Raw genomic sequence first — 12,452 nt, forward strand, 5'->3', positions numbered from 1 at the left:
AACTCCCTGACAAGCACTCTGAAGGTATTTCATAACACTGTAAGCATTGCAATGCCACAGTTGCAAACTATACATTGTCTTTGTTCCTCTCCTTGCCGAAATATCTTGACTCCCTAAGGACTGTTCTGAAAACAGTTTCATATATTTAAGTATAATAATCATAGCATCTATAGCTGTATTATTGCAGTAGGGGACAGTTCTATTGCGAAAAGTAGCTTTGTAGATAATTCAATACTTTGCAACCCCCTCCTTCATCACTTACCTCCCTCCTCTCCCTCAAAATGAAAAAGAATAAAAAATTCAGAAGTTTTTTCAAAACAGCAAAGTTTCCAGAATTATATCTGCACCAAATAATAAACAAAGGCCTTTTGAAAGTTATTCCTGGGTGAAAAGATAACATTCTGACCTGCTCCAGCTGTCTTTTCCAAACAATAAACAGGTTTGCTTTACCTACCTGTATCAGAAGTCAGCAAAGGGGGTGGAGGTCTCGCTATTGGTGGTGCAAACTTCCCATGGGTGGGTGGTGTGGCTTTCCCAATACGCAATTCAATTTTTTTAGGGCCTTGTTCCAAAATGTCAATCTCCACGGGAATTCCCAGAGCACCAAACATCTCTCTGAATCGAGCGGCAGCAGTTTTTGCCTCAGACAAGATTTCAAACTTGATGTAGATGTACTGATCATCCTCACGATACGTCTGGTGGTCAACCACCTCTATGTCCCCTTCGTCTGCACTGACAAAGAGCTCTTCCTCGACATCAGATATCTCTGTTGAGATCTTGGCCCTGAAGAGTCTATGAAGTCTCCTTCCTGCTTTACGGAAAGCATCATCCAGCTCACTGCCAGACGAGCTCTCTGTCTCACTGTCAGTGCTTTGTTTAACCTGCTTCTCCTTATGAAGAATTTCAGGTTCCTCAGCGCCAATAACCACCTTAGCACTGTGTGAAACCTTGCCAAATTTATTGGAAGCCTCACAGGTGTATTTACCTGCATCTTTCTTATCCAGGCCAGTGATAATCAAAGAGCAGGTCCCATCACTGTAATTGTCTATGTGATAGTAGCGACCATCTGAAAGCTCTTCCCCATCTTTCAGCCAACGGACTTTCATGTCAGTTTTGCTGTGGGCCACGCACTCAAGGTGGAGAGTGCTTCCAGGCTCACCAGAGAAATCTTTGAAGGTCTCAGTAAACACTGGGCACTCTTGTTGCTTGATCTCTTTCCTGACTTTGTAGCCTTTGAAAGCAGCCTGGATCTTCACAGCAGCCTTGTTCATGGAAGGATCATCTAAATCTGGTAAATCTGGTTCAGCTGTCTTAGCAGCTGGGGCAGCCACAACAGTCTCCACACTAGATTTCTCCCACTCTTTCCGTAATTTTCCTATGGAGATGGACTGAACCTTGCTAGTAACACTGACACTTGACTTCCCAGCTTTCTTGAGGTAGCTCACCAGTGAAGGAGTCCCAGCTCTAGACTCATCATCTGAGCTTGTGAAAGAGAAATCGGCTTCTCCTGTCCTAGCCAGCTCATCACATGTGGAGTACTCCTCTGAGTAATAGTGAGACATCTCCGCTTCCTCCTTCCTTGACTTCTGAAGCTTCTCATCCTCTTCAGGCACCTCGCTGATGGAATCTAATGTGGGTTCCCGGCTCATCCGGCGTTTCTTAGCCAGGGCTTCCCAGAGGAGGTGAAGGTCTCCCTCCTGAGCTGCCTCAGGGGGCAAACTGGGCTGGATGTGGCCATCCACCAGCTCTTCTGGTTGGCTTGCAGGGGGTGCTTCCCCGGCGATCTCTTTTAACATTGTCACTGTGGGAACTGAGGAGAATTAAACTGATAAGATGCTAAAATTCTATTTTAAAGCCTGGGCGGAAGAGCATCACTGACGTTTAACTAAGGATTCTGTTGCGAACAAAATGTGAAATTAATATAACTGGACATGGTCCTGAGCAACTTGTTCTAGGTGACCCTGCTTTGAGCACGGGGGTGGACTACACTATCTCCAGAAGTCCTTTCCAACCTCAAGTATCCTGTGATTCTATGCATTCGCATAAAACATGGCCAAACAACATTTTTTTTTCTCCCTTGCTCATTTGAAGGCAATAAATGAATTTCTGCCCTTTCTGAATATTGCTGTCAATGAATACCTGGTTAAGGCTGTCAGTGGAGCCTGGAAAGCTGTTCCAGGCGCATCCTGCTTTACAGCTAGACAGGGCTTCACTGACTGGCTTGAACAGATCTCTACTGGTTGTAATGGGAGCTGAGACTCCTACTTCCCAGGAGGTATCTGCCTGTAGCTACTTCAGTTTAGATGTGTCTAAGTCTGAAAGTTGAGACCCACCCTCTGGGACACACTGACTTGCCTCTGCATAGTGCCCAATGCCCTTTGAGATGCTCCAGGCTGTCTGAGACATCCACACGTGGCTCTCGGATACAACACAGGACCTATGAGTGCTCTGGGTCTCTCTGGAGAAGGAGATAGAAGCCAGGGGTGACATCCTGAAGTGCCTCAATGGCACTAGATGCCTGCGTGAAGGCCACTGAATCCCACCGTAGCAGCACAATTGAGCTTCCTAAGCACTGTGACCCAAAGCCATTTGGGATGTCCAGAGCAGGGGGATGGCAGGTACCATGTAGAACATATGAAAGAGCCCTAAATTTCTGAAGTGGCAGCTGAAGGCCACGCAGAATACCCTAAAGCATCTCAAAAGGCACGAGAAACCAATGCAGACACAACTGTATCACACCTTAAATATCTGACTCAGGAAAATCTTATCTGAGCAGCTCAGAGCTGTTGGGGATTCAGAAACATTCTGAGCAATACTGAACAGGAAGATAACATTTTTTTGTGGTTTCTTATCACAGCTTGTGAAAGAAAATGAATTCCAGTCCAAGCTGTGGAATGCCCCTCAATGTCCTTAACCAGAACTGATTTAACATCACAGGAATGCACTCTCTGTACCTTCAAGACACAAGCTGGCAACAGATTTGACTTCTGGAGAAACCATGCAGGTATATGTGTCCTGATCTTCAGGTTTAAATCCATGAATAATGAGTATCTGCTTTTTTCCATCAGAAAGAATCTCGTATCTCCCTCCAGCTTGTATTTTTTCTTTTCCTTTGAACCATGTCACTCTCTTCTCAGTTTCACTCGATAATTTGCACTCCAAGCGAGCCACCTCGCCTTCTGAGACTGATCCTCCCACCAAAGGATGGGTGACTGTCACTGGAGGTTCTGTAATTACAAAAAAGTGAATTAACACAAAGAACACACCATAATCTGACTTTAAAGCACTCAAGATCACTCTATAAAATATCCAAGCATCCCATCCTTCATTTATAGATTCTTTAGCTGTTGTAGGCAACTAAAGGGAAAAAAAAAATTACTAGCGGCATCCAAAGTTTGCACTTACAAAGACAGTATCAAAATAACTTTACAAGCTCTCCCAGTAGTTAAACCAGATCCATTTAAATATATACATGCAAAAGTGGTTGCATTTTTCACATTCCTGTGTTCATTTACTGATCTTCATTTACCCATCACCAGTATTCAATCAGTCCTAGAAATTCTAGAAGATCTTAATGTTTAGAAGTGAAGCAGTTATGAAGTGAGACAACAAAGAAACAAGAAAAAGAATAAAAAAGAAAAGAGATTATTAAAAGCAGCATTCATCCCAGTCTTGAAAGTAAAATATATATTTTTACGCTAGCGTAAGAAGAGTCAAAATTCTCAAAAAGCATACAGAATTTAAAAATAAAAATTCTCTGTATCTTCTTTACTTTGGAAGAAGGCCTGCCAATGGCATGCTGCTTGTACGACAGCGATACTCAGCATGAAGTCAAGACAAACACATTAAATGTGGAGAAGTTGACTGGGATGTAGAGTGCACAACTGAGCTCCCCAAAGCAGCACGCTCCTGAGAGTAATCTGTCCCTCTGCACATTGCACCGGGGTGAGGGGGCCACTGCCCAAAATACCTTGGGTTTGTTGTAGACAAAGTCAGCATATGCAGTTATCAGGGTCCAGCACTAGTAGTTCTTCTGTTGCAAAAACATCATTTTTTGTCTGAGCTTTAAGCAAAAGAGGATTTTTTATTATTATTCTCACTTTGAGGAATGTGTTGGGCATTTGGCTACCGGACAAAGAGTTGCAAGAAAAGAAAGATTGAGAGAGTGGCTCTCCATCCCACTGTAGCTTCCAAAGGTTCACCAACAGAACTGTGTCCTCCAGCATTTCTTTGTGGGGCATATTGAAAAATATACACAAATAATATAATGAAAGTGAAAGATGGGTGAAGCACACAACATTGCCCACCCGCTGCATTGGTACCAGGGTCTTGGTTACCCCAAATGCATTCCAGCATGCCCCTTTTGACTCGTTCCATCCTAACTCCATCAGAAAAGAAACTCATGGAGATTGGACAACACATGGATGCAGTGCAGGCTGCAAGACAGCTTGATGCAGTTTGGAGAAAGTAAGTGTTGAGTACTAGCAATGCACCAGATTTTGTTCACTGCAGCCTGGAACAATTTTTCCAAGCTCTTTCTCCTCTATTGTGTTGGCAGCAAAGCACTGAAAGACGTTGCAGAATGAACTCTTCCAGGAGATGCCTGGAATGGGTGAAGCAGGCATGCCATGCGAAACACAAGGTCTACAGCAGCTCACAGTTCTCCATGGGGACATCTCTCCTTTCTCACCTAGCTGCACCATCTGAGGGAAGTGCACCGGCTCGCTGGCCCCAACTTTGTTTATTGCCGAGACACGGAATCTGTAGGGTTCACCTGGGGTGAGATCATCCACCATAAACTCCGTGTTTTGAACAATGCCCTTGCTGCATGACTGCCAGCCAATACCGGGGATTTTTCTCTCCACGTTATAGCCTAGGATGTCAGAACCGCCGTCGCTCAGTGGCTTGTACCAAGACAGAGTTACAGAGTGACTGTTCTTACTTAAGACTTCTGGTTCTTCAGGTGGATCAGGGTGGGCTGAAGGCACAACAGAGGTCCCGTGATGTACGACATGAGCAATAATGCTTTACACTAAAACAACCAAGAGCATTCTACAAGCAACAAGAAGGAAGCACAACAGATTCAGCATTTGTCATACTGTAAAGCTGAGTGGGTATGTGCCCATGACCGTGAGACATACCTCTGCATCACTGAGTTCTCCTTTATCTGCCCTGCCTAATAGCAAACATTTCTTTTCAAACTGCCATCTCAGTTACTTAATGACACATATTACTGTGATTTTTTCCTGCTCCTTTGTTCCACCCAGCTGAAAATAAAGATGACCCTATACTGTCCCTATTATCAAGGAATTTAGCTGAAAATTTCAAGTAATTTTGGGCCTTGATCTTACATACTTGATGTCTAACCTTAATGGAAATCAAGTTATCATTGAACTACAGAGTAACTCTAGTAAATTAGTAGCAAGTCATCCAGTTTTCTGTGTAATTGCCTCACAGCATCAGACAATAACAAATAAATACATAATGGGAATGGAGTCGAGTCCTACCAGATTTGCTAGTGATGATCATACTCAGTGCACTGGAGCATGTTCCTCACCTAATTGACACTTTGGCTTAGAAGACAGAAAGAATTCTTTCAGTTTTCAAGTTCAAGGTATTCACCAAGTAAATGACCAGTCATGATATACCAGTCCAACAAATTAAAGGCAAACAGGGTCAGCCACCAGGTCTTTAATTCTGGACACAACAAGCATTCCTTTCTATGTAACGTATAAGCTTCTTTTGTGTATTTCCAGCCAGATTTCATACAGAAAACCTGTCAACAGGAATTCATGGGGATAGTATTCTGAAATTCTTAAAATGTAGGTGCCCAAAATAAAGTAATGCTGTTTTAAATTCTTCAACACCCATTTTTTTTTGGTGGAAATGACTGGAATATATCAGAGATCTCGAAAGTCTAAGAAATCAGTAGACAGACAGACTACACAAAATAATTTAAAGAGGGGATGGACAATCAGTTGCTCTCGAATATCTCAAGTACAGCATACAGGTAAAACGCACTGCAGTTATCTCATAACCATCACTGGGGTTATGTTGGCGTGGCCATTGCTGGGTGACCTAATTATCACACTGTGGGAAGGAGCCAGACCTTGGGTGTTGGAATGGACTTTGACAAATCGTTGGTCTAACCTGCCCCACAAGGGAATTAGGCAACTATCATTTTTTCTACTTGTAAAATACTCCAAGAGCTATTAACTCTCGTATCTCTGAAGTACAACATGTGCATTTCACGGATCTCACTCACATGAAGATTTTACTATGCAGCCCATTAATCTGGAATACTGGTTGCTCTGTGCTTGAATAGATTAACAGAATTCAAAGGGTTCTCTGCTGTCCTGGATAATTTTTTCCATGTCCACTCTAGTTCAGCTCCCTCCTGTGTCCACATGTTTGCTGAGGGTGATCTTGAACTCTGAGTAAATTGATTTCCATTAGGTTCTATGTTACATTTTACTAAAGACTGTAGCTAAAGAAAGCTGGTGACCATCTCTACCATCGCTAGCCTGATTTGATAGTTTGAAAATGATATTTTTCTTCTGATGAGATGAACTGTTTCTGGTCAAAGAACAAGTTGCCCAGTAGCATCTTCTCAGACTAAGAACCCTAGCTTGGGACATGCAAGGCAAAGAGAAAAGCATCAATACAAAGATTAGAAAATTCAGTGTTGTAGCTCAATACCGAAGTCTGAGATTTCAAGTGCCACTGGGCTAGAATGACAGACACTTACCTATCACAGATAACTTGGCTGATGCAATTGCTTCCCTGGAAGCAAAGGTCACCTCTCCAGAATGATGTGGTTGGGCTTTTTTCAGAATAAGTTTGTATTTGTTTCCATCTGCTTGTACCTCCCAGTCCTCATCCGACTGGATCTCTACATCATTACTATACCAGGCAACTTCATTAGTTGGCACAGCTTCACTTAGAACGCAGCTAAATGTAGCTTTCTCCCCTGAAGAGACTTCCACGTCTGTGAGAGGCTCCAAGATCTGTAGGCGCCATCCTGTAGATAAAAATATGTAATTAAGCCCTTAGCTACAGGAAAAAATACTAGCAAGAGATTTTGTGAATATTTTTGTTGAAGCTCTGCATAGTCAGGCCTCGGATACCAACGAGATCATTAAAAGGGAGGTTATGTATATCACTAGAACAGAAGGTCTCACTGGGGACTGAAATTTTCCAATACTTTCAGGAGCAAAAACCAACCTAGCAGTGTCTTTCTTTCCCAAGTAGCAGAAAACAGCAAAGGAGATAACACGCTACGACCCAGGATGGCTGTTCTTGTGTTCTGAAAGGGGTTCTGATCCCCACAGGCACCTCCAGTAATAGCATAAAATACAAAGATACAGAGATAATATTGTTACTGATGCAATTCGCGTCTCTAGAGTCTTGAAGTAACTATAAAGGCAGGGCCACAAAAATGATCCGAGGGATGGAATACTCTGGAACACTCTCCTATAAGGAAAGGCTGAGAGAGCTGGGGCTGTTCAGCCTGGAGAGAAGGCTCTGGGGAGACCTTAGAGCAGCCTTCCGATTCCTGAGGGGGCCTTCAAGAAAGCTGGAGAGGAACAAGGGCATGGAGTGATAGGACAAAGGGTAATGGCTTTAAACTGAAAGAAGACAGATTTAGATTAGATAGAAGGAAGAAATTCTTTACTGTGAGGGTGGTGAGGTCTTGGCCCAGGCTGCCCAGAGAAGCTGTGGCTGCCCCCTCCCTGGCAGTGTTCAAGGCCAGGTTGGATGGGGCTGGGAGCACCCTGGGCTGGTGGAAGGTGTCCTTGCCCATGGCAGTGGGGTTGGAACTAGGCTATCTTTAGGTCCCTACCAATCCAAACCATTCTATGATTCTACAATAAACACAACCCAATTAATCAGAATAATGACAACTGTATATGACAGTTATGTTCTGCTAATTCATTGCCATCTGATGCTGCTTATATCCACATCATGGCATACGGAATAAGATTAAAAAAAAAAAAAGAAATTGTAAACCATCGGCTATTTATTGTGTGGGAAAAAGTGTTAGGAAAGAAGCAAGCAACAAATGCAACTTTTCCTCTCTGCTACTCATCATATTTTCCTCGTTTATTTGCCATTTCCAAGCAGATGTTTTAGACTCCCCATGCACGAGTGCTTCAGTTACCTTTCACTGTCAGGAAGGCGGAGCTCACCGCGTCACTGCACATGAAGGTCACCCTGCAGCTGTCCCGCAGAGTGAGGTTCTTCAGCAGGAAAAGATGCCTGCGCCCGTTTTCAAAGTAAACCATCTCCGTGTTTTCTGTAGTTTTGGCAGGTTCATCATCAATCAGCCAGTTGTAATTGTAGCACTCGGGCTTGGAAAGATAGCATTCAAACAGGGCTTCCCCTCCTTCCACGGCTTCCACATTCTCCAAGCCCTGGACAATACTGTTCTTGGCTAGCAAAGAAAGACAATGAATAGTATTAATTGTTGCTTATGCATATCTGAATATTAACAAGCCTTGGAGTACTGGATGGTTCCCACTGCTGGAAAGCTGATGGAAAGGATGTGGATCTGATAAACCGTGCTTGTGGGTTTAGTTGTTGACTTCAAGCACCCTCTAACAGAATACTGTATTTAAAAACATTTTTAGTAGTGACATAGGTTAAAAATACTGATAAACCTCTAAGACCTCTAGCCGTTCATTTAGACTTCCCCCAGAAACCTGACTTCTGTTTTACAAATAAAGAAAAAAATGTTTGTGTTTATATGAATCAGGACAAGATTTGATAGGAAGGGATGGCTCAGGATAATGAAGTATAATCAAATTCTTTCTGTCCCACAGCAGGAAACATTTCCCACAGATCTCCCAGCCAGAGCAATTATCATCATAACTGGGGAGATGTGAATCCACTGACAGCTCATGATAAAATCTTGCTACCTTTCATGCAAAGCAAATGTGAGAGAGCATTATAGCTGGCAGAGCTATAGCGAATCATCTGAATTAACAAGTCTGCCTCTAGGAAACACACAAAAAGTTAAAATCTGTGAACAGTATTTTGAATAGTAAATTTCTGAATTATTACAAAAGCTCTGTGATACCGCATTAGGTTTATTTTCTCATGCGTGTGTGGTGAATTGTGTGGTCAGAAACATGCGTATATCTACACGCTCCGTTTGCCTGCAGTCATGCATCAGCTGGCATTTGTACATAAGCAATCAGCCTGATGCAAAATTAAATGTGGGCTGGTACATGTGAATATAATTCGTGTTAGACCAGCTATATGGACAAATTACATGCACAACAGCAGGAACGTGTGGTTGAGTAAATAGAGTTTGCACAAGTACCATACAATGGTCAGCATGACCTATAACATAAACCAAGGCCCTGAGACATTCCTGTTTAGGTCTTTATAGCCATTTTCTGCAACTGTTCTAAGAAAAAAAAAAAAAAAGCTAAACAATTTATTTAATAGCAAAAAAAATACCCCAAAACCATGAGTTACTAAAAAATTGTCTGTATTTTTTAATATTTATACTATGGAGAACAATAAGGGTTTTGTAAATCTTTGGAGAATGTACAGTTTTGTTAGAATGAATCCAAGCTGTTTATTTGTGCACTTTTGGAGTGATGATTTCCCTAACTACAAAAAACCAGCAAACTGCAAATCCTGCCTCCCCTGGGATGATTTTAGATTATGACTGTTAACATCTTTTTAAATCCCTAAAATGTAAAGTGCTTATCAGTATAGAAAATACTATAATAAATACTACCCTGCTCTTCTGTACTCACATCTCTGGTTAAGCAATGCAGTATAATTGTCTAACAACACACGAAAATTCACAATCAGATCAGAACCATTTCTCATGCTGATCACACTAATTCACCTGGTGACCAAAATCAATAATTACATACACAGCAGGAAAAAAATAAGAAACATCAATATAAAATCCTAAACCTATTGTTAATATTTCTGTTTACTGTTTGTCAGGGTCCTCACAAATGCTGATGCCAAGTGAGAAGGTAATTCCTGAGTGATCAGTATTTGAAATAAGTAAAATATCAAGCTACCTTAGCTTAGCTGAAAAGAAAATGAAATTCCACATTATCCATTAGCTACTCATTTTAAGGTACAATGTGTATAAAAAACACTCTGTAACAACAAAAAGTACTCCTAGTATTCCTTTGGAACAACATTACATCTGTGATTTTACAATAATTCAGCAGGACACACCCCATTGCACTAATGTTCCAGTTCATTGTAGAAGAGGTACGATGTGTAAGTGGGGTAGTAAGTGAGCCCTACTTAGAACTCAGCTCCAGTGAAATGCTGCAGTTTCATATTCAATTCCCATTAACTCCCAACTACTTCTATCATCGTTATCAGTACTGGAGTGAACACCAAAGAGCGTGTATCTGATGTATCACTTTTTGTGAGGAGCTGCCATGATTTTTCCACCTCTTGTATTTGGAACCCATGATAGTCTTCCTCTTTGGCTGGAAGACCTCACCTTGAACATCAAGTGTAGCCATCACTTTAGTGCCTTCAGCTTCACAAGAATAGATGCCAGTGTCTTCTGGTACCGTAGGTTTAATTTTTAGCATGCTTACATTCCAGTCCTGATCGATAATCACTCGCTGACCATCTGCATGTATTTCCTGATCATTTTTCTTCCATATGGCGTGTACTGGCCTAGAATATTGGCATATGAACTCTGCTGTGCCATCTTCATCAACAGTTATATCCTGCATGGGACTGACCACTTCAATGGTTGGATCTGTTAACCAACACGTCAGGAAGGACATGCATTAGTGGATCCTCATGGAAATCGCAACTTGGAGAATTTTGACAAGCACAGAGCCTGTGGGGAGCAAGCAGAGTGACAGTGCAAGCAGGAGGCTGACTGGGAACGCTGGGGATTAGCGGTTTAGTCTGTGCTTTTGTCAGCATCAAGCAGGATTGAAGCAAAATTGGTGCATTAGAATAGAACCATCACACTGGAAAACAGGCCACCGGCAATTAAGGCTTCTGCTTTAACAGTCCTGAATGTGAACTTCTGTGCAGAACATCTGCTGGGATTCCCTTCAGGCCTAGTTCTTCTCCCAGCATTGCTGAAATCCTCTGGACTAGGAAGCACTGGATGCGAAACACTTCTGCTTCCCCAAATGTGGCAGAAGCACAAGGTGAGACAGAGGTCTGCAATGGATGGGGCTGCTGGGAGCGGTTCCTGGTAACTCTCAACCTCACATAGCAACAGCAAAATGCTGCAGACTCTACTGGGGGCTTCTTGTATCAGCAAACTGCAACCACTCCTTGGAAATAAATGCAATACTCAAATGCAAAGACCCATTTCTGTCCTGTGGTGGTGATGGCTGTGTGTCAGGAGTCATTGACAGCATGAGGAGCAAAGATCCAGGACAACTGTAACAAAAAAGGACACTTCACAGGAGACAGGTACTTATTGTTTTCAGTAACCATGTGCTCCTCTGCAGCAGAGACATAGACTGGGGAAAAATGATATGATTTCCTTTACAGTAGCTGATCTAGAGATGCAGCATGAACCATTCAGCAGTCTCAGATTGAGAGCTCATAAAATGCTGAGAGCAGCTGGATATGCAGCTCCTCTGAAGAAGGTGAGATCCATGAGGCTGCTTTTAAGCACCCAGTCTTTCTTTTAAAATACTAGTTCTGCTTCTTGGGAGGCAGCTGTAGGGCACAGTAGATTTATCTCACCTCAAAATGTTGTGAACTTCCAAAGCAGCCAAGGAGTCCCTACAGTGGTATCAAATTGGACCACCTGCATACAACTGCAATATATATGCTGAAAAGCAAAATCTCAGTGAAGTCTGAAAACAGAAGTGCCTTTGTAACATTCTTCTCAGTAGAACTACATCAGCTTCCCCAAAAAATTGACAGGGCTACAATGGGAGATAAAATGAGGACAGTCGGAGAAAGCTGATATATATCCTTGTCTTTCAAATAGTTGTTTCTGATCACAAGCCAGCTGGAATAAAGGACACTGGACCTCTGGAATGCTCCTTTTGAACCTTGTGCATCAGGTTGAGGGTTTGGGATGCTACTAGCAGACCTTGGGAAGCAAAGATAGTTTTTCACATGTCTTTTGGAAACTTGTTGCAGGCTTGATCCTGCTCTCTAAGGCTCCCTCTACCACTCCATGTGTCTGCATATGTGTTTATGGAGAGGAAGCATCAACGACATGATATGGAGATGTTTTGGCTACACCAGGACTGAAGAAGCAAGAAGGTATCTGTGCAAGGGGGGAATACAATACCATCTCCTTTCATAAGATGCGCACATGTGCTCCTCATAGCAAATGTCACCTGTGGTCTTTGAGAAGGAAGATGTCCCATTGCTCTTTGCCCCTGTTAGGCTAAGCCCTTGGTGGCCCTATTCACAAAGGCAGAATGGCAGAAAGCTCCTTGGGACTTAGGAGCCAACACATACACTGGGGC

The 12,452-nt window shown here is 42.6% G+C and overlaps 1 protein-coding gene across 20 annotated transcripts in view; it reads right to left on the reverse strand.

Moving 5' to 3' along the window:
- OBSCN (obscurin, cytoskeletal calmodulin and titin-interacting RhoGEF) overlaps nucleotides 1-12,452 on the reverse strand; it is a 202,913-nt gene that overhangs the window by 68,835 nt on the left and 121,626 nt on the right. For 18 of the 20 annotated variants that reach the window (XM_075419909.1, XM_075419905.1, XM_075419919.1 and 15 more), the window contains 6 exons: nucleotides 10,490-10,756; nucleotides 8,162-8,434; nucleotides 6,749-7,021; nucleotides 4,691-4,978; nucleotides 2,955-3,227; nucleotides 455-1,810 (listed from right to left, as the gene is read on the reverse strand). In XM_075419909.1, coding sequence (XP_075276024.1) covers nucleotides 455-1,810; nucleotides 2,955-3,227; nucleotides 4,691-4,978; nucleotides 6,749-7,021; nucleotides 8,162-8,434; nucleotides 10,490-10,756 — 2,730 coding nt within the window. The remainder of the gene's footprint in view (nucleotides 1-454; nucleotides 1,811-2,954; nucleotides 3,228-4,690; nucleotides 4,979-6,748; nucleotides 7,022-8,161; nucleotides 8,435-10,489; nucleotides 10,757-12,452) is intronic. The other 2 variants (XM_075419908.1, XM_075419907.1) reach the window with 2 other exon arrangements.

The sequence above is a fragment of the Opisthocomus hoazin genome, chromosome 4 (assembly GCF_030867145.1).
Source record: "Opisthocomus hoazin isolate bOpiHoa1 chromosome 4, bOpiHoa1.hap1, whole genome shotgun sequence".
Lineage (NCBI taxonomy): Eukaryota > Metazoa > Chordata > Aves > Opisthocomiformes > Opisthocomidae > Opisthocomus > Opisthocomus hoazin.